General features: G+C 43.5%; 1 protein-coding gene across 10 annotated transcripts in view; it reads right to left on the bottom strand.

Moving 5' to 3' along the window:
- The window catches only part of SETD2 (SET domain containing 2, histone lysine methyltransferase), a 143915-nt gene that overhangs the window by 55986 nt on the left and 69295 nt on the right, over nt 1-18634 (bottom strand). For all 10 annotated transcript variants that reach the window (XR_010598164.1, XR_010598166.1, XR_010598165.1 and 7 more), the window contains 2 exons: nt 3347-3395; nt 98-278 (listed from right to left, as the gene is read on the bottom strand). Coding sequence is in view for 6 of the 10 variants with exons in the window: in XM_065582561.1 (XP_065438633.1) it covers nt 98-278; nt 3347-3395 (230 nt within the window). In the remaining 4 variants the exon portion in view is untranslated. The remainder of the gene's footprint in view (nt 1-97; nt 279-3346; nt 3396-18634) is intronic.

Here is an 18634-nt window from a genome sequence, read left to right as displayed (position 1 = left end):
AGAATAAATTCACCTTTCCCCTCCTGGACTGACACAGGATCATCAGAACCCTCAGCATGAGCATCCTTGATGGAAACGGTACAGTAAGACAACTTGCCTGTCATCCGGCCTCTTGGTTCCTCGCTCGTAGGCCGAAGATGGTGGGGACAAGGACTCTCTCCGTTTCTTCTTCTCTTTACTCTGGCTCTGCCTCTCAGGGTCTCTCTCTCTGCTCTGGTTGGGATTCTTTGGGGTAGCAGTTTGGTCCCTATGACCCACTGCATCCCTCCCACGATCTCCTGTTAAGCAAGATGGATAAAAGGAAGTAGTCTTTACATTTCAGTAGGTTTCTGCTTTCACCTTTGCTGCTGTTGTAGTATGTGTATTTTTTGGTCCATTCACTCAAATGAAATACAGGATGCCCCATATTAGCACTACACTGTAGTTATGGCTGAGACAATACTTTCTTTTTAACACCCTATTTTTTGTGACTTCTCTCTTTCCTGGGGTATTACGTAACAGGCTGAAATGTATCATGCTTATTCTTAGACCCCATGGGAATTCCTCCTCCAACTGAATTTGAAGAAAATTATGTAATCAGAGTGAAAAATGATGTCTTCAGACCTTAATATAGGTTATTAGATGCATTTTTGCACTTGAAAAGTTTGGATATAAAAAAACTTGGCACGTACATAGTCTTCAACACTGATTATGTATTTTACTAGACTTGAAAAGCATCTGGCTAAGAACTCTAGGAGTTTTTAACAAGGGGAAGCACGCAGTGTGTGTGGTAAAACTTGAATTTTGTCACCAGATAATCAGCCCAGGTGACAAAGTGCACTGGCGGAGTGTGCCTTTGTATCAATCACTAGGGACACGTTTTGATACTACGGCCTCTTTCATATACAGTTTGAACATAATTGTTTCCGTAAAACCCTTTTAAACAAGAAACAGGTCCTAATCAGTGTTTAGACATGTTGACACAACACAAAATATTCCTTCAACTTTTTGGCACTCTATATCTTTTCCACTACTGTCATTTTTCACAATTGATCTGTGCACGCCCAATTTACAGCACTGACAAGTTACTATAGCTATCAAGGAACTGTCACATTAATTATAAGACACTTGCAGTGAGACAGGTCATGATATTTTGCACTGTTATCAGTGATTCTTCAATAGTGATCTCCAGAGCATACGCGGTCTGTCTGCAAAACAGTGTCACACTGATGAAGCACCTATCAGTCTGCAAGGAGTGATGCCTTCTGCTAACTGTAAGCACATTCTAGGATGCTTTTCATAACGGCCAACCCCCAACACTTACTTATATCCTGATTCCTGTCTTAGGCAAGGGTGGGTCGGGAAAGAGGAATTAAGCACAATCAAAATTACAGAGGTACCAAACATGCAAAAGGAAAGAACTGCCAAGTGACCTGGAGAGTAAGGACACCAGGAAACAGGGACATTTGGCCCCATAAAATAAGAGCCTCCTACAAGCTGTGAAAAGAAATAATTTTTATAGAATCAGAATTTAAGACTATTGAAGCCCATCCGATAATTTCTACACCTAGCCCACAACTTCTCTCTGAGCTATGAATAAACGGCAGGGATACAAGATAATCAGTTACACCTATCACATTAAGAGAATTTCTTTAACAGTGTCCTATTTTTTCTCTCTTTAATAGGGTCTTAATATTAATGTCTCCTGTATGGCTGCCAGATGGAAAGGCATAGAAAGGGGAAAGAGAAGTGGAGAAGACGCTTCAAGAGAGGAGCTTGATTTTAAAAAATGGCTCACTTTTGAAAGCCACAGCATTATACCACAAGAGAACTCTGAAGTGAATGTATTATCACAGTATGAGTGCACATATAACATACCACGGTGCTGTACTGTATTAATAGCTAATTCCTTGAGTGCTCATATCTGAATCATTGCAAAGCTGAAAATTTGCAAGGATTTGGTTGTGCAAATGTCTAATATATCCAACACATCTCAAGAATGCCATTAATTCTTCAGGGTGCATCAGAGTATTTTCTAACAGAAAAACTACCCTTTGGCAATGTCGCTAGCACAATTCAATTAATTTGTCAAAGGTCACCCAATCAATGTAAATTGTAGCATGAATTGCTGTTTGTGAAGAGCAGTGGGGTTGCTCTTTCTGCAGTGCTCGAGAACAACCTCTTTAGCTCCAATCTTTTTTACGTCAGGGAAAAAACAAAAAACACCAAAAACAGGCTCTTAGTCCCTGCAAATGGGCAACATAAGGTGCCCAGAGCATATAAGTCACTTTCCACAAATGCCCCCATGTCAGGTAGCACTAGATGTAATTTAACATCTTGTTTTAATTGATTTTGTTCTTGTGGGGCCGTGCATAAATAAAAAGTAACAAGCACTACACACCAGTTTTGAGTTCCCCCTCTCCTCATGAAACAGTGAGTAACAGGTGCAAACACACAGTCTGAGCTAAAGTTACAAATCAGTGACCTGGTGAGACAGAACAGAATCGCAAGCTAGGGGTACAAACTGCTTCTGTTTCATGTTTATATCGAACACCAGTATGCGTGGAGATCCTTGGACCCATGTACAAAAGAGCTACTGATATGTAAACTGAGCTTGGAAACAATGTTCTAATCTTGCCTTTTACCCAGGCTATGGTACCATTCTCAAAATTGGTTTAAACCCCTTTCAGGTCCACTCATATTGGTCTGCTGAAAAGTGGTTTTAAGCTGGTTCAGCAAACATGACTTAAGGCCTGGTGCGTACGACACCTGAAGCTGGGGACCCACCAAAGGAAGATATTCAGTTAACGGGAGATGCACTGTATGGAGTCCAATACCAATAGGCACAGAGAGAAGCCTCTGAGTTTAAAGCCCCCTCTGTCCGTGTACCGATAAGCCTCTGTACATCCCACTCTGAATTTCCTTACTGTGATCAGATTATGTATTAGCTATAGAGAGGAACACTGGCCTCCTAGTTAAGACACTGGGCTGGGATTCAGGAGATGTGGGTTAAATTCTTAGCTTTACCATAGACTGTGTGACTTTGAGCAAGTCATTTACTCTCTGTGCTGCAGTTCCCTATCTTAAAATGAAAACAGAAATATTTCCTTTCTCCCAAAGTTCGCCTGTATTGTCTATCTAGATTGTAAACGGTTTAGGGCAGAAACCGTCTTGAACAATGTGTATGTACAGCATCAACCACAAGGGATCCCGTATATTGTAATATATATAATAAAAAAGTGAGTGTGTGCGTGCGCGCGCAACACCTCTCTGATAAGCATTCAACTTTAGACACAAGGAAAACGAATCCTCTCTGGAGGAAATTACAGTTTTAGCTGCTACTTGAAAGGTATCCTTGACTACATACCACTAGTCTCCTTTTCAGCTTGACTCTTCTTCGGGATTCGATACACCTCCTGCAAAGCAAGCCAGAAAAATAATCAGATTTTCAGCTGGACACAGACTACTGCTGATATAACTGTGGGGTGGGAAGGATCACAGAAGTCCCACAACTTTGTAAACAGAACAAAAAGGTCCAGATCTCTTAAGTGCAGATATAGTTCTAAAAACGTGGCATTGTGGTAGATCCTATTTTATTTTCTCTCAATAACTTGTATATCAAATCTGTTCAGTTTATACAACCATACCAAGCGCTACAGTCACTCTGTGTCAGCAATCCAAAGTATGTCAGCAGAGGATTCAAGCCAGCAGGATCTAAAGTTGCCATCTTTCCTGTTGACTATAAATATAAAGAGTTGGAGGTGTACTGAAATAAAAATCAAAGGCTGCCTTTTCTAATGGTAAACCAACTCTGACCTGAATTAGGTCATTCTCTTTCTGCCTCTTAAGGCCCTGTTTACACTGGAGCTTAGAGTGGCGCAGCTGTATCAGTGCAGCTGCGCGGCTGTAAGCTCTCTCATGTAGCCACTCTAAGGGCTTGTCCACACTGGCACGTTATAGCGCTGCAACTTTCTCGCTCAGGGGTGTGAAAAAACACCAACACTCCGAGCGCAGCAAGTTTCAGTGCTGTAAAGCGCCAGTGTAGACAGTGCACCCGCGCTGGGAGCCGCACTACACCCCTCGTGGAGGTGATTTTTTCAGAGCGCTTTAACGTTGCCAGTGTAGATTAGCCCTAAGGTGACAGGACAGAACTCTCCTTTTGACGTAATTAATCCACTCCCAACGAGTGGTGGTAGCTATGTCAGCAGAAGAGGTCAGATATGATGTGATGGACCAGGCCAAGGCAAGCGTTCGAGCTAAGCAGAGCTCTGCTTCAAGTCTGAGAAAGGCAATCACAGTGTCACTGCTAAATGCAATGTGGAACAGATGGGGAAGCCTAGGAGTTAACTCTGTTGCAAGGAACCATTCAAAATGAAGTGGCCCATTAATACCTCTGCAGTCATAGGACAAAAGAGGGTTAGCCATGTCTACACCAGAAACCTTAGGGCTTGGCTACACTTGCAAGTTAGAGCGCATTAAAGCAGCCCCGGGCACCCTAACTCCTGAGGTGTCCACACTGGCAAGGCACGTAGAGCGCCTGGACTCTGCAGCTGGAGTGCTCCTGGTAATCCACCTCCACGAGAAGCATAAAGCTTGCTACGCCCCGGCTGAAACGCCCGGGCATCAGTGTGGACAACGTATTGCATTACTGCACTATGATTGGCCTCCGGAAACATCCCATAATCCCCTGAAGTCAAGTGGCCACTCTTGGCATTGTTTTGAACTCCGCTGCAGGCATGGGAATATCCCCTTTCAAAGCTCTGTTTCTGACAGCCAGCATGCTTATCTGCTCCGGGACAAAGCAAACCATTAGTCTGGAACACTGAACTTACAAGACAGCACGCTGACACACACTCAGCCCCCCAAAACACACTGTCTCTCCCCCCACATATACACAACACACTCCCTGTCACACTCCACCCCGCCCCCCATTTGAAAAGCATGTTGCAGCCACCTGCACACTGGGATAGCTAACACAATGCACTGCTCTTTGTGGCGCTGCAAGAGCGCTAATGTGGCCACACCAGTGTGCTTGCAGCTGACAGTGTAAACACACGGCAGCGTTTTCCCTGCTGCGGTCTCCAAAGGCTGGTTTAACTCCCAGCGCTTTACATTTGCAAGCGTAGCCAAGCCCTTACACGGGCACAGCTGTACCGATGCAGCTGCACTGCCGAGATAGTTCTTGTGTGTAGCCGCTCTAGGCAGACGGGAGAGAGCTCTCCCGTCGACATAATTAACCCACCCCCAACGAGCGTGTTGGTGGGGGAAACTCTTGAAGATGTGCAGGTTGGTGGGAGAGGTCAGATATGGTGTGACCGTTTTGTGAAAAGTTTTTGCCCATGGGTAGAAAATGCTAAAATAGACAAAAACACCCATCAGATGCAAGCTCCTCACAGACCAGGACACATCAACTCAAAGCAGCACCAGATATGCCAACTTTCGTGAACTGATCGCAAGAGACGTGATTTCTGAGTAAAATGAAGCCTCACTCATGATCTTGTGATAAAACTCTCAAATGTCAGGATTCACGGCTGAAAAAACAAACAAACAAACAGAAAAAAACCTCCTGACATTTGAGAGTTCTGGAAGTGAGGCTAATTTTACTTAGAAATCCTGTCAGCCTAGGGTATGGCAGGGATGCCTGCTGTCAGGTTCACCTCAGGAATGATGGCTCCCTTGCCAGTCTGGGAAGTGGGAGAGGGGACCCCACTGCAGCTCCCAGGCCTGGGGAGGGCAAAGAACCCTATGAGGAGCAAAGGTGAGGCTGGGAGAGCTGGATTATGGCCTGGGGACTGCAGGGGGCTGAAGTGACGGGGGTGAAGGCTGATGGGGTGGGGGGACTTTATTGATGGTGGATTCTGAGCAGATGGGATGAGTTCTGGGAACGGTGGGAGGTGATGCGGGGGTGCTGAACTGATAGGCGGATGACAGCAGCTGGGGGACTGAACTGAGGGGGGTTGGATAGGGACAGAACTGATGGCAGGAGATGGGCAGAAGTGGGGGTGAGAGCTCCTGCAGCAGGGGCCAAAATCACCTTATCTAATACATAAGGGAGAGTGAACACTAGTTGTCCCAGGCACACACCCTGGGGATGGGCAGGGGGAGTTAAAATAAATAAATAAATCAATCAAGAAACTGACCTAAAAACAGGTCAATCTTTTTTAAAAATGTCATGATTGTTGGACCAATCTCATGATTTTTGATCTCTCGAAGTTGACACTGCAGCACTAGACCCTGCTGTAACAGATGCAAAACCCGCAGACATATCTCCACTGCTACGATGATCAATCCCCTCACCCCCCCAACAGCACACCTTTCAAGATCCAAATATACCTATCACAACATGTGATGCACCTCAGACCAGCGCATCAAATGCCCCACAACAGCTTTGAAGGTAGAACCAGACAATCACTATGCTCTCGAATGAACTCGCACAGAAAAATGATAAAAGACAAAAACACGCTATCATCTGCGGGCGAGCACTTTTCACAAAATGATCACTCTGAACATGACCTCTCAGTCCTCGTCCTCAAAGGAAACCCGCACAACATCTTCAAAAGATAAGCCTGGGAGCCTACAGTGATTACTTTGCTAGACACCAAAAATCATGGACTCAATAAGGATACTGGTTTTATGTCTCTTTACAACAATCTGTAACCCACATACACTCCTTTGTCATATGACTGCAGAGGTGTTAACAGCCCAGTTAATTTTGAGCCGTCCCTTGCAATGCATTAACTCCTATACTTAATCTGTTCCACCTTGTATTTAGCTGTGACACTTTTCAGAGTAACAGCCGTGTTAGTCTGTATCCGCAAAAAGAAGAACAGGAGTACTTGTGGCACCTTAGAGACTAACAAATTTATTAGAGCATAAGCTTTCGTGGACTACAGCCCACTTCTTCGGATGCATATAGAATGGAACATATATTGAGGAGATATATATACACACATATATATATCTCCTCAATATATGTTCCATTCTATATGCATCCGATGAAGTGGGCTGTAGTCCACGAAAGCTTATGCTCTAATAAATTTGTTAGTCTCTTAGCTGTGACACTGATTACCTTTCCCAGGTAATCTGGTCTATACTAGAAAATTAGGTTGGATTTACTATGTCGTGAGGGGTGTGAAAATCCACACTCTGAGCAGCATTGTTAAATTGACCTAAGTCTCCATGTAGGCCTTGTCTACACTAAAGGGAAAAGTCGATCTAAGCTATGCAATTATGTGAATAGCGTAACTCAAGTGAACATAGCTTAGATCTACTTACTGCGGGGTCCACGCTACGCGATATTGACGGGACACACTCTCCCGTCAACTCCCCTTACTTTTCTCTATCCAGTGGAGTACAGGAGTCAATGGGAGAGTGATCTGCAGTCAATTTAATGAATCTTCACTAGACCCGCTAAATCGACTGCTGATGCATTGATCGCCGATCCCCTGGTAAGTGTAAACAAGCCCGTATATAGCACTAGGCCTCTTGGGGAAGTGGATTACCTATGCCGATGGAAGAACCCCTTCCATTGGTGTAGATAGCGTCTATACTGAAGCGCTACAATGGCGTACCTGTAGCATTTTAAGTGTAGACAAGCGTCCAGACTTGAAGAAGAGCTGTGTGTAACTTGAAAGCCTTTCTCTGTCTCTTCCACCAACAGAAGTTGGTCCAATAAAAGCTACTGGCCAGGTCTATGCTACAGACTTCTATTGGTATAACTGTTGCTCAGGGATGTGAAAAATCCACACCTCTGAGCGACGTAGTTATACCGACGTAGCCCCCCCATGTAGAAAGCACTATGTCAACAGGACAGTGTCTCCCATCGCCATAGCCACCACCTCTCGGGGAGGTGGATTAGCCACTATGACAGGAGAAACTCTCCCATGGGGTTAGCAGCGCCTTAACGAAAGGGCTACAGCAGTGAGGTAGCACTGGTGCAGCTGCACTGCTGTACATGAAGACAAGCCCATTATCTCACCCACCTCGTGTGACTCTTATTTTATTGTCAATAATCACGCCCCTGCAATCAGAACGGAAGTGAAGTACAATGGATTATGCAGAAGCCAGTACAGATTCCAATTGACTCTTCAGTAAGTGTATTGGCTCTAGAGGGCTAAGAGCTAGAATACTTATCAGGAAAGCATTCCTATCTAGAAAGGGTGCTTATGCTTAAGTGCCTTCCTGCGCCCCAGAACCATGTTTGTGAAACCAGGACTGAACATGTTTAGCCGACCCTCTCGTAGCAAACAGTTTCAGCACATCCGCCCAGTAGGCTTTTCCAGGAAAAAATGCATCAACTGTGCATGGTCATACCTTTCACGTTACACAATTGTGGTTCAATCAGCGCACCCCAGGAAAATACAAGCAGCTAGCCCACATGATCTCAGCTGCTGGCACAAAGCTCGGGGGTGTTTCTCAAGATAGATGTTTTAGGATCTGGGATTTCTTATGCCATGCCGAGAAGCCAACAGCCTCATTGGACATAGTGAAGAAAGGAAACCTGCTTTGTGATTCAGGCTGCTATGTTTTCAAGCATTAAAGTGTCAAAGCTGGATTGCCTAGCATTGAGCAACATGTAATCCCACCTGTAGCTGATCTCTCTGTATTGCTGACCTGACCTACGAGATGATGCTCTAGGCCAGGGGTCTCAAACACGCGGCCCCCCGGCCTGCAAGGTTATTTTCTGCAGCCCGCGAGCTCCTCACGCCCCCCACGTTTACCTAGAGCGGCTCAGACCTGACACGCAGCAGGGGCAGGGCAGCTCCCTGCCTGCCCTGAGCCCCATGCCACACCTTGCACTCTGACCCCCTGCCCTGAACCCCCTGCTCCACCCCGCACAGCTCCCCCCACTGCCCTGAGCCCCCTGCCGCATCCCTCCTGCACCCTGACCCCCTGCCGCACCCCTCACCCCTCCTGCATCCCAGACCCCAATTCCCTGCCCTGAGTCCCTGCCACACTCCTCTTGTACCCCCTGGGGGCAGGGAGGGGGCGGAGTTGGGGTGAGGATTTTGGGGAAGGGGTTGGAATGGGGGCAGGGAATGGGCAGGGCCTCATGGAAGGGGTAGAGTGGGGGCGGAGCCGAGGGCGGCACGGGGGGAGGTGTCAGTAATGCGGCCCTCGGGCCAACGTACTAGTTCTCATGTGGCCCTCGTCGTCATTTGAGTTTGAGACCCCTGCTCTAGGCCAAGCCCGGCTTTACCCCACTGGCAGAATAATAGTGCGACCAGCTACTACGAAAGGAATTTGATGAGGAAATTGGATGACTAAGCACACTCTCAGCATTCTCTTTGAATGGAGCTAGCTCTGATGCTTGAATAAGACCATGCACCGGGTGAAGAGAACTGATTCACACTGTGGAGGTTGGCTACCAACACTCACTACTGCTGCTTGACCTACATGTAGAGCTCAGGGAACTCATCAGCAGTCAACACTGTTTAACTGTTCACACTTCTACCACAGAGACAAGGTGGATGAAGTAAGAGCTTTTATTGGACCAATTTCGGTGGGTGAGTGAAACAAGCTTTTGAGCTTTTGCAGAGCTCTTCTTCAGATCTGGGAAACTTACTCAGAGGGTCACAGCTAAATACAAGGTGGAAGAGATTCCTCAGCAAGGGGTGGGGGCAGGGAAATAGTTCAGTGGTTTGAGCATTGGCCTGCTAAACTCAGGGTTGAGAATTCAATCCTTGAGGGGGCCACTTAGGGATCTGGGGCAAAATCAGTACTTGGTCCTGCTAGTGAAGGCAGGGGTCGGACTCTATGACCTTTCAGGGTCCCTTCCAGTTCTAGGAGATAGTAGTAGTACTAATATATGGAGATATACCTAAGTACTGCTTATGCTGAACAATCTGTTCCACCTTGTATTTAGCTGTTACACTCTGAGTAAGTTTCCCAAACCTGAAGAAGAGCTCTGTATAAGCTAGAAAACTTGTCTTACTTACCCACCGAAATAGGTCCAATAAAAGATATTACTTCACTCACCAGCCCTGCTGACAGCAATTCCGGACCCCAGGACAGAACAGTCAATGGACCCCCCTAGAAAGGGATAGCTGAGGTTTACAACGCTACCTTTTATGCTATTGATAACACATTAGAACCCACTATGCGTAAGCTGTGGCGTTGCTTGATCTAGTTAACTTTTTTCCCCAGTTACAGCACCAGTATTAAACAAATTGTGAGCCTAAATATATGATGTCGAATTTGTTATTTTGAATTATATATTTAAATTAAATACATACATTATGGAATAAAATTAATTAATATATAAAACATTTAAAGCAGCACAAAGTAAGAAAACACCTAAAGTATCAAGTAGGCTAATTAAACACCTAATCGTGATTCATGTGTAATATAAAGACAAGGAAAAACTTGATATACAAGATATAACTGAATATGACCAACCAGGTTAAAATACACAATACAATATTTGTGCAGCTGGTGCTGTGGGACATCAACACCCAAAGCAACGAGCAGATGGTAGGCATGGTCCGCCACATCTACCAGGAGATCTCCAAGGAGGCGACCAGGGGATAAGGCAGAGGGAAAACCCATGCCTCATTCTCTGGCTTAGTGGTGGAGGTGGCCCCTTATCCTGCACTCCGGATAGTGGCTCGTCAGCCAGTGCTAGCGGCAGCGAGGGCGGGGCTGGCCCCACCTGCCTCTCGGCAAACCTAGGGTGGTTCAGTTGGGTGGCTGAATTTTCTGGCTTGTGTCTGGCGATGAGCTGCAGCCCCGGGGGAGGAAATCTGGTAGCGCAGAGGGAGCTTGTTCCTCTTTCAAGTCCCCCTGTCCTCAGCCCTGCAGCCGGAAGGCCAGCACGGCAGGCATAGCGGCTCCCGAGCAACCAGAGGAGACAGCAAGCTCCGCGGTTCCCGGGCTGCTGTTGCAAACGCTCTGCCAGACCAGCAGGGTGCAGCAGTGCTCTGAAAAACCGTTACTGGCACAATGGGGGAAGGCGCTCTGTACAGAGCAGCAGGAAACGGATTTCTCTCTTTTTTTAAATTGCAATTTTTATTAAAAAATATGTATCTATCCCATCCACCTTTTAAATTGCTGGGCCCCTGGGCAATTGACCCCTTCCCCGTGTCGGCAGGCCTGTCACTCACCATGTGTCTCTAATATCCTGGGACCAACAGGGCTACGACGACACTGCATACTTCTACCACAGTAAGTCTCATTGTCTTGCTTGATGATGCTTGCAAAGGTGCCTGAGATAATGGAGGGTTCTGAATACCTTGAAGGGAATTTCCTCATTGTTCTAGAGCTACTGAAGCAGCTCACTTTCCCCTACATAAGAAGTTACCATGGGTAAGGTGACATTTGTCGTCATATTTTTGACTACTGCTATATTAGACAAAAATGAATAATGAGGATTTCACAGTGAAGGTACTGGGAAAGTAGAACATTTCTTGCTTTTTACTCTACTGTCCACTGAATACCTGCTTCGCAGATTAAAAATAAATTCATTTTCTTCTTATCACAATATTATTCTGTGGCAAAACTTGCTCGTCTTTGGTATTTCTAACACAGGTGACGTTAGCCACCTGGTTCTGGTAATTTCTCTAGCACGGATCATGCCAGAACATCTTTGTATAGCAGAAGGATGGTCCTGTGTTTAGGGCACCAGGTTGGGGCTTGGGAGACCAAACTTCAATTCTCTGCTCTGCCACAAACTTCTTCTATGATCTTGAGAAAGTCAATGTCTCTGGGCGTTAGTTCCACATCTGTACAATGGTGATAGTAGCACTTCCCTACCTGACAGGGTGTGTGTGAGGATAAATCAATTAGAGCTTGTGAGATGCTCAAATATTATGGCAATGCGGGGCCACAAGTACCTAAAATAAGAATGTTGCAAATGCCAATACAGCTCTTGGGACAGTATTTGGCTGCTGATGCCTCATTAAAAGGAGCGCAAAATCTATGCGATCCTACCATAACCAGTTTTTAAATTCAGAGACTACATGGTCTAGTGCAGTGGTTCTCAACCAGGGGTACATGTACCCCTGGGGGTACGCAGAGGCCTTCCGGGGGGTACATCAACTCATCTAAATATTTGCCTAGTTTTACAATAGGCTACATGAAAAGCACTAATGAAGTCAATAAAAACTAAAATTTCATACAACTAGTTTGCACTGCTATATATACACACTATACATTGAAATATAAGTACACTATTTATATTCCAGTTGATTTATTGTATAATTATATGGTAAAAATGAGAGTCAGCAATTTTTCAGTAATCGTGTGCTGGGACACATTTGTATTTTTATGTCTGATTTTGTAAGCAAGTCGTTTAAGTGAGGTGAAGCCTGGGGTTACGCAAGACAAATCAGACTCCTGAAAGGGGTACAGTCATCTGGAAAGGTTGAGAGACACTGGTGTAGTGCATCCAGTACCACTGGGTGCTCAGGTCAGTTGCAACTGCTGTGTCTCAGTTCCCCCATATGTAAAATGCGAGTAATTATTTACTTCACATGAGTCTTGAGATAATTAGTTAGCTATTCCTCAGCACTTTCCACCAGTGGTCTGAACATCGAGACGATTATTGATTAGTGTAATTTTTTTTAAAAGCAAAAACAGGCCTTACATACTTTCATTATTTTAAGGGTTGTTCAAGTTTCAAACTTAATTATCCAGCGGATCCTTGAAACTAAAATAAAAAAAACTCCATTTTATAAAATTCTCCTTGCTACTTTAACTCTTTACTCAACACTTGTTTAGCAAGGAGTTCATTGCTTACACAGAGCTTCTCACCTCCAGCCATTTTACCAGGGTTTGTGAACTTATCAGATCTCAAACTAATCAGGACTGGGCCTGGCCAGTACTTGGCTATGAGTGCCACAGGAAATAGGGCTAAGGATTCATGCTCCTCTGAGGCATGAACCAATGTCACAGCATAGTGTTAAGGGTTTTGTGCTGGTGGATGCGCCGCCTCTCAGATGAGACATAAAACAGAGGTCCACTTGTGGTCATTAAAAATCCTGGGGCAATTTTTACAATGGTAGATGTGTTAGGCCTCTGATTCTAACCAAATTCCATCTCATGTAATTACATTTTAAATGCATACAATTTTCCCTGTTCCAGATGACTTGGTATTTTTCTTCACTTCCTGGCCTATGCTATTGTTTGGTGTTCATTGTGTGCTATAACTTGATTCCATGCCCAGAGCTGGTTTCATTGGTAGGTGAAGTGAAACCAATGTCCCTTATCTACTTCAGAGATCTCGAAATTAATGTCTAAAGTATTTTTGAGGTCTCTGAATTAAAGGTACTACAGCACTGCAGAGTATTATTAAAGGTGCTATGTAATTATTTACTTCATACTTTGCACTTGAAAAACTCTGTACAAATTATTATTAAAATAAATCACTCTTTTTCTCTGAGGCTCCAGCCAAATCCTAAGTGATGCATTTATGACCTCCCACAACAACATCTACAACACCACTTTGTTTGTAATGTCAGATGAAGACATCGCTGCAGGAACAAAGGGGAGAAAGCCAGTTTAGGAGAGAGAACTCGGAACAAACTGATTATGTGTGTGCATTTTACTCATCTTGAATACAAGTTACACAAGTGCACATTTCTTAAAATTTTAAGCTCTTTAGGGCACGAATTGTCTCTCTCGTGTGTCAAGTATCAGAGGGGTAGCCGTGTTAGTCTGGATCTGTAAAAAGCAACAGAGTCCTGGGGCACCTTTAAGACTAACAGATGTATTGGCGCATAAGCTTTTGTGGGTGAATGCATCCGAAGAAGTGGGCATTCACCCACGAAAGCTTATGCTCCAATACATCTGTTAGTCTTAAAGGTGCCACAGGACTCTCTGTTGCTCTCTCATGTGGATAATGCATAGTACGTTGTTGGTGCTACTAGAATATTCATTTACATTTTTGGTGTCAATAGGATCGTCTGTGACATGCCTTTTATGCCTAGCACTACTTTCATCCTTATCTTAGACGATTTCTAATGAGTATGTCACTGTTATATCTACATACCAGAGCAGTTAATGTAATAATAGGAATCTTTCTATGTTTGAGCAATTAAAATGTCTATGTATTTTCTATGAACTAGATCTGGGATTATATTTTGGGCCCTGAGCTTGTAAACATGTACACACATTTAGTTTTACTCACATGAGTAAAGTGATTAAAGTTAAGCACATGCATAAGTGTTGGCAGGATTAGAGTTTTAGATTGCAATTGTGATTAGTGACCTAAGTGTTCTTGTCAAGTGCCTCTGGATGTGTTTAGTAATAATTATTTAAATGAAATGTTAACCAATTGTATAGCATTATGGATTGTGAAACCTTTCATAATCACCCATGTTTTAAATTGTACACTATTTACATTTAAATGTTTGTTCTTATTGCACTCATTACTTGTAATAAAATATGCATTTCATGACAATGATCCTATAATATGTGTAACAACTTGCATATGAGTCAGTTTGTGGAGCTGCATTCTGGATCAGTGAGGTTTTCTTTGTAATTTTCTCCTGTTATTATTTTAGTTTCAAATCAGACCCAGACCCTGCTGCTACCTACAAGGCTAACTGGAATAGCTAATGGGGAGCATCTCCAATCCATGCCCTTCCCAGACCGATTAACAAGACTAGAAACTAATTTAATACTCTGTGGAAGTGGAATTTTCTGTCTGCATAATTCTGAGAGTCAGGTGAAAAGATACAGTGGCATTCCATACTGGGAAAGAAAACGGACCTATTGGAAAGTAACAGAGGCAGATTGTTATGGGGGATGCTTCCATAAAGTGTGAGGGCTATAAATGTAGGCCAATTCAGAGAGTATTCTTGAGCATCTGTACCCCTCTATTAAAAATGCCTCCAATAAAACACGTCCTCTTTCAGGTCCACAAATGCTAAGTCACATCAGTAAATGGTCACCTCCACATCATACAAAAGAGACGAGGTTAGCATAATCTGCTGAGACCCCGTTGTTTTGTATTTGATTTTTGTTTACACAGGGCTAGATTCTGCTAATGGATCTACACAAGTACCCAGTTGGAACCTCACTGAAGTCAACAGTACTCTACAGCACAATGGTCCTTACCCTGAAACGGTCAGCGTCTCTGAACAGGGTCTTTCCACTGAGTGTCGTACGGACACAGTGTACTGTCAGTGCTTTGATGTCCCAATCAACGTAATGCACTATTTTCAACATAGCATTCAAGAAAACCTTTTGATTCCACAGGTGGGAAAGACTAAACTGATGGTTAACAACGTGAAGTCTACACAAAATAATAGGAGGCGGCTTTTCTGCCACTGTGATTGAGTGGTGGCCGTTTCTTTGGTATATTTCTCTAACTCAACTGCACGTAAACATTAAAAAAAGTTAATCTCTGCTTAACCTCTGCCTTCAAAATCTCAACTCTAAGTCAGTTTCATTTTTTTAAAGTTCAATACAAAACTTAATTTAAAGGGAGGCTGCAATACTAAGCTCAGCAGTCTAGGCGTTCAGAGAATAAGTGCTTGTCAACAGGAATAAAAATAAGTTCATATTCTTCAAAGAGGTTTAAACATTTCATTATTCATTTCCCCATTTAAAGCTGGGTGCAGCCATCTTGCTCAAAAGTGCTCTCATTTGAGATGCTGTCAGTGAGTGTCTGAATGCACAGATTAACCTAGCTTCCAGCCTGCTTTAACGGTTTAGGGTCAGAAGTAAAACTAATAAATACTTCAACAAAATGTTTATTTTAAAATACTAAATATAAAGTTTTTTATTATTTAAAGCTGGTTGGAAATTGATTTACAGCCTTTTCCACTGGACTTCCCAGTGTCACAAAATGACAATTTTTGGCAAGGTGTTTATCTCCAGCACTAGACTTAGAAAACCCAATAGCCATTAAAAACCACATTTTGCAATTTTAATGATGGGGAGAAAACGCTTTTTGTCCTACTCGGCTCTGTGCACAAATTTCCTTTCAATTAGTTAAATCAATGTTTAAGAAATCCTAAAGAAAAACAACTCACTGTGCTTAAAGTGAAATCTTGCAGTACATTAGTGCAAAGAGTAACTACCGGATAACTAAGCAAGTGCTATTGCAGGTGCAAAAACACAGAGTGGGTTTCAGATAGTTTGTGTTATTTGGTTTGGTTTTAGGATTAGCCTCTCTTTATAAGGGAAAATATAATCCTTACTTTTGTGTTTACACAGAATTTATAACAGTGCTTGAAACAGTCATTTCCAATATTTTTTGCTGAGTTTGACATACTGATTTATTGGCTTGGATACAATTTTTGAAGTATGAATCCTATATAAAATGTTCCCATTTGAATTGTAAATGGGAAAAAAATAAATGTTTTGTTGAAAGTATTTTTGCTTTAATGAGAATAAGATTCAAGATAAAATATATCCAGAATCCCACAACTAGTCGAAGTCTTAGGCCTAGTCTACACTAGGAAATTAGGTGGGTATCACTACATAGCCTAGGGGTGTGACAAATCCACATTCCAGAGTGATGCAATTAAACCAACCTAGTCCCCAGTGTAGACAGCTCAAGTTAGCACAGCCAAGTTTCTCCACTTGAGCTAGATGCTTGCGTGAGGCCAGACCTACACTACACGCTTCTATTGGTATAACTATGTCACTCAGGGGTGTGAAAAATCCACACCCCTGAGCAACGTAGTTATACCAACCTAACCCCTGACGTAGACAGTGCTATGTTGGCAGGAGTGCTCCTCCCGTCAACATAGCTAATCCGCCTCTGTGAGAGACAGTAGCTACGCCAACAGGAAAAGCTCTCCCGTCAGCGTAGCAGTGTCTTCACTTAAGCACTGCAGCTGCACCGGTACAGTGGCACCAATGCAGCAAGCACACTGTGAAACACCATGAGCTACACAGAGTGATCTGATCAGCAGTACACACGGGTTATATTGGCAGGGTGATTGGATTAGCTACTGAGGAGGTCTAACTCCAGCTGCTGCATCCCAACTGCATGATTAGCTCCAGTGTTAACAGCATGCGTTATTAGTCCTGATGGGTTAGCTAGCTTGAATTTAAGAGCACAACTTCACTTGATCTAGAGATTTGTGTGTGTGGATGGGAGTCACGCAGGGGCAAAACTCAAGTTATATCTCCAGCTAACAATGCAGTAAAGATGAGCCCTTTGAGTTCCTTACGTGTAGATTGGGGCTAATATTACTTGCCTTCCTTATACAGGTGGTTAGGATAAATTCAGTGATGTTTTTGATGCTCACCTAGTACAATAAGAAGAGCCACAGAAAAGTCTAAATACTTTTTCATATGCTCTTATTCATGCATTGCTATCATGTATTTGTGGATCAAAAAACCTGGGCTGGGTTTATGATTGTGTTTATAGAAAATATACTCACAGGAAAAAAAAAAAATCAGAGGGAACTTCCTGTGGTAAGAACATTATTAAAATGTTAAGTCTGTCCTAGCCCAATTTTTGCACCATGGCGAGATATGTAATTTGAAGTTAACAAAAAATCGAGAAGATCATCATCTGAAATGGCTCCATCCCACCATCAACCTCAGCCTGGACCAATCCACACAAGAGATCCACTTCCTGGACACTACAGTGCTAATAAGCGATGGTCACATAAACACCACCCTATACCGGAAACCTACTGACCACTATACTTACCTACATGCCTCCAGCTTTCATCCAGACCACATCACACGATCCACTGTCTACAGCCAAGCTATAAGATACAACTGCATTTGCTCCAATCCCTCAGACAGAGGCAAACACCTACAAGATCTTTATCAAGCGTTCTTAAAACTACAATACCCACCTGCTGAAGTAAAGAAACAGATTGACAGAGCCAGAAGAATACCCAGAAATCACCTACTCCAGGACAGGCCCAACAAAGAAAGTAACAGAACGCCACTAGCCATCACCTTCAGCCCCCAATTAAAACCTCTCCAGTGCATCATCAAGGATCTACAACCTATCCTGAAGGATGATCCCTCACTCTCACAGATCTTGGGAGACAGGCCAGTCCTCGCTTACAGACAGCCCCCCAACCTGAAGCAAATACTCACCAGCAACCACACACCAACACAACAAAAACACTAACCCAGGAACCTGTTCTTGCAACAAAGCCCATTGCCAACTCTGTTCACATATCTATTCAAGGGACACCATCATAGAACCTAATCATATCAGCCACACTATATGCCACCATGTGCCAGCAATGCCCCTCTGCCATGTACATTGGCCAAACCGGACAGTCTCTACGCAAAAGAATAAATGGACACAAATCAGACGTCAAGAATTATAACATTCAAAAACCAGTCAGAGAACACTTCAACCTCCCTGGTCACTCAATTACAAACCTAAAAGTCGCAATTCTTCACCAAAAAAAACAGAGTCCAACAAGAAACTGCAGAACTGGAATTAATTTGCAAACTGGACACCATTAAATTAGGCTTGACTAAAGACTGGGAGTGGATGGGTCATTACACAAAGTAAAAACTATTTCCCCATGCTAATTTTCCCCCTACTGTTACTCACACCTTCTTGTCAACTGTTTGAAATGGGCCATCCTGATTATCACTACAAAAGGTTTTTTTTTCCTCCTCCTAATAGCCCACCTTAATTAATTAGTCTCATTAGAGTTGGTACGGCAACACCCATTTTTTCATGTTCTCTGTGTATATATATCTTCCTACTGTATTTTCC

This window comes from Chrysemys picta, chromosome 2, assembly GCF_011386835.1.
Source record: "Chrysemys picta bellii isolate R12L10 chromosome 2, ASM1138683v2, whole genome shotgun sequence".
NCBI lineage: Eukaryota > Metazoa > Chordata > Testudines > Emydidae > Chrysemys > Chrysemys picta.
This window is presented reverse-complemented; position numbering and strand designations above follow the sequence as displayed.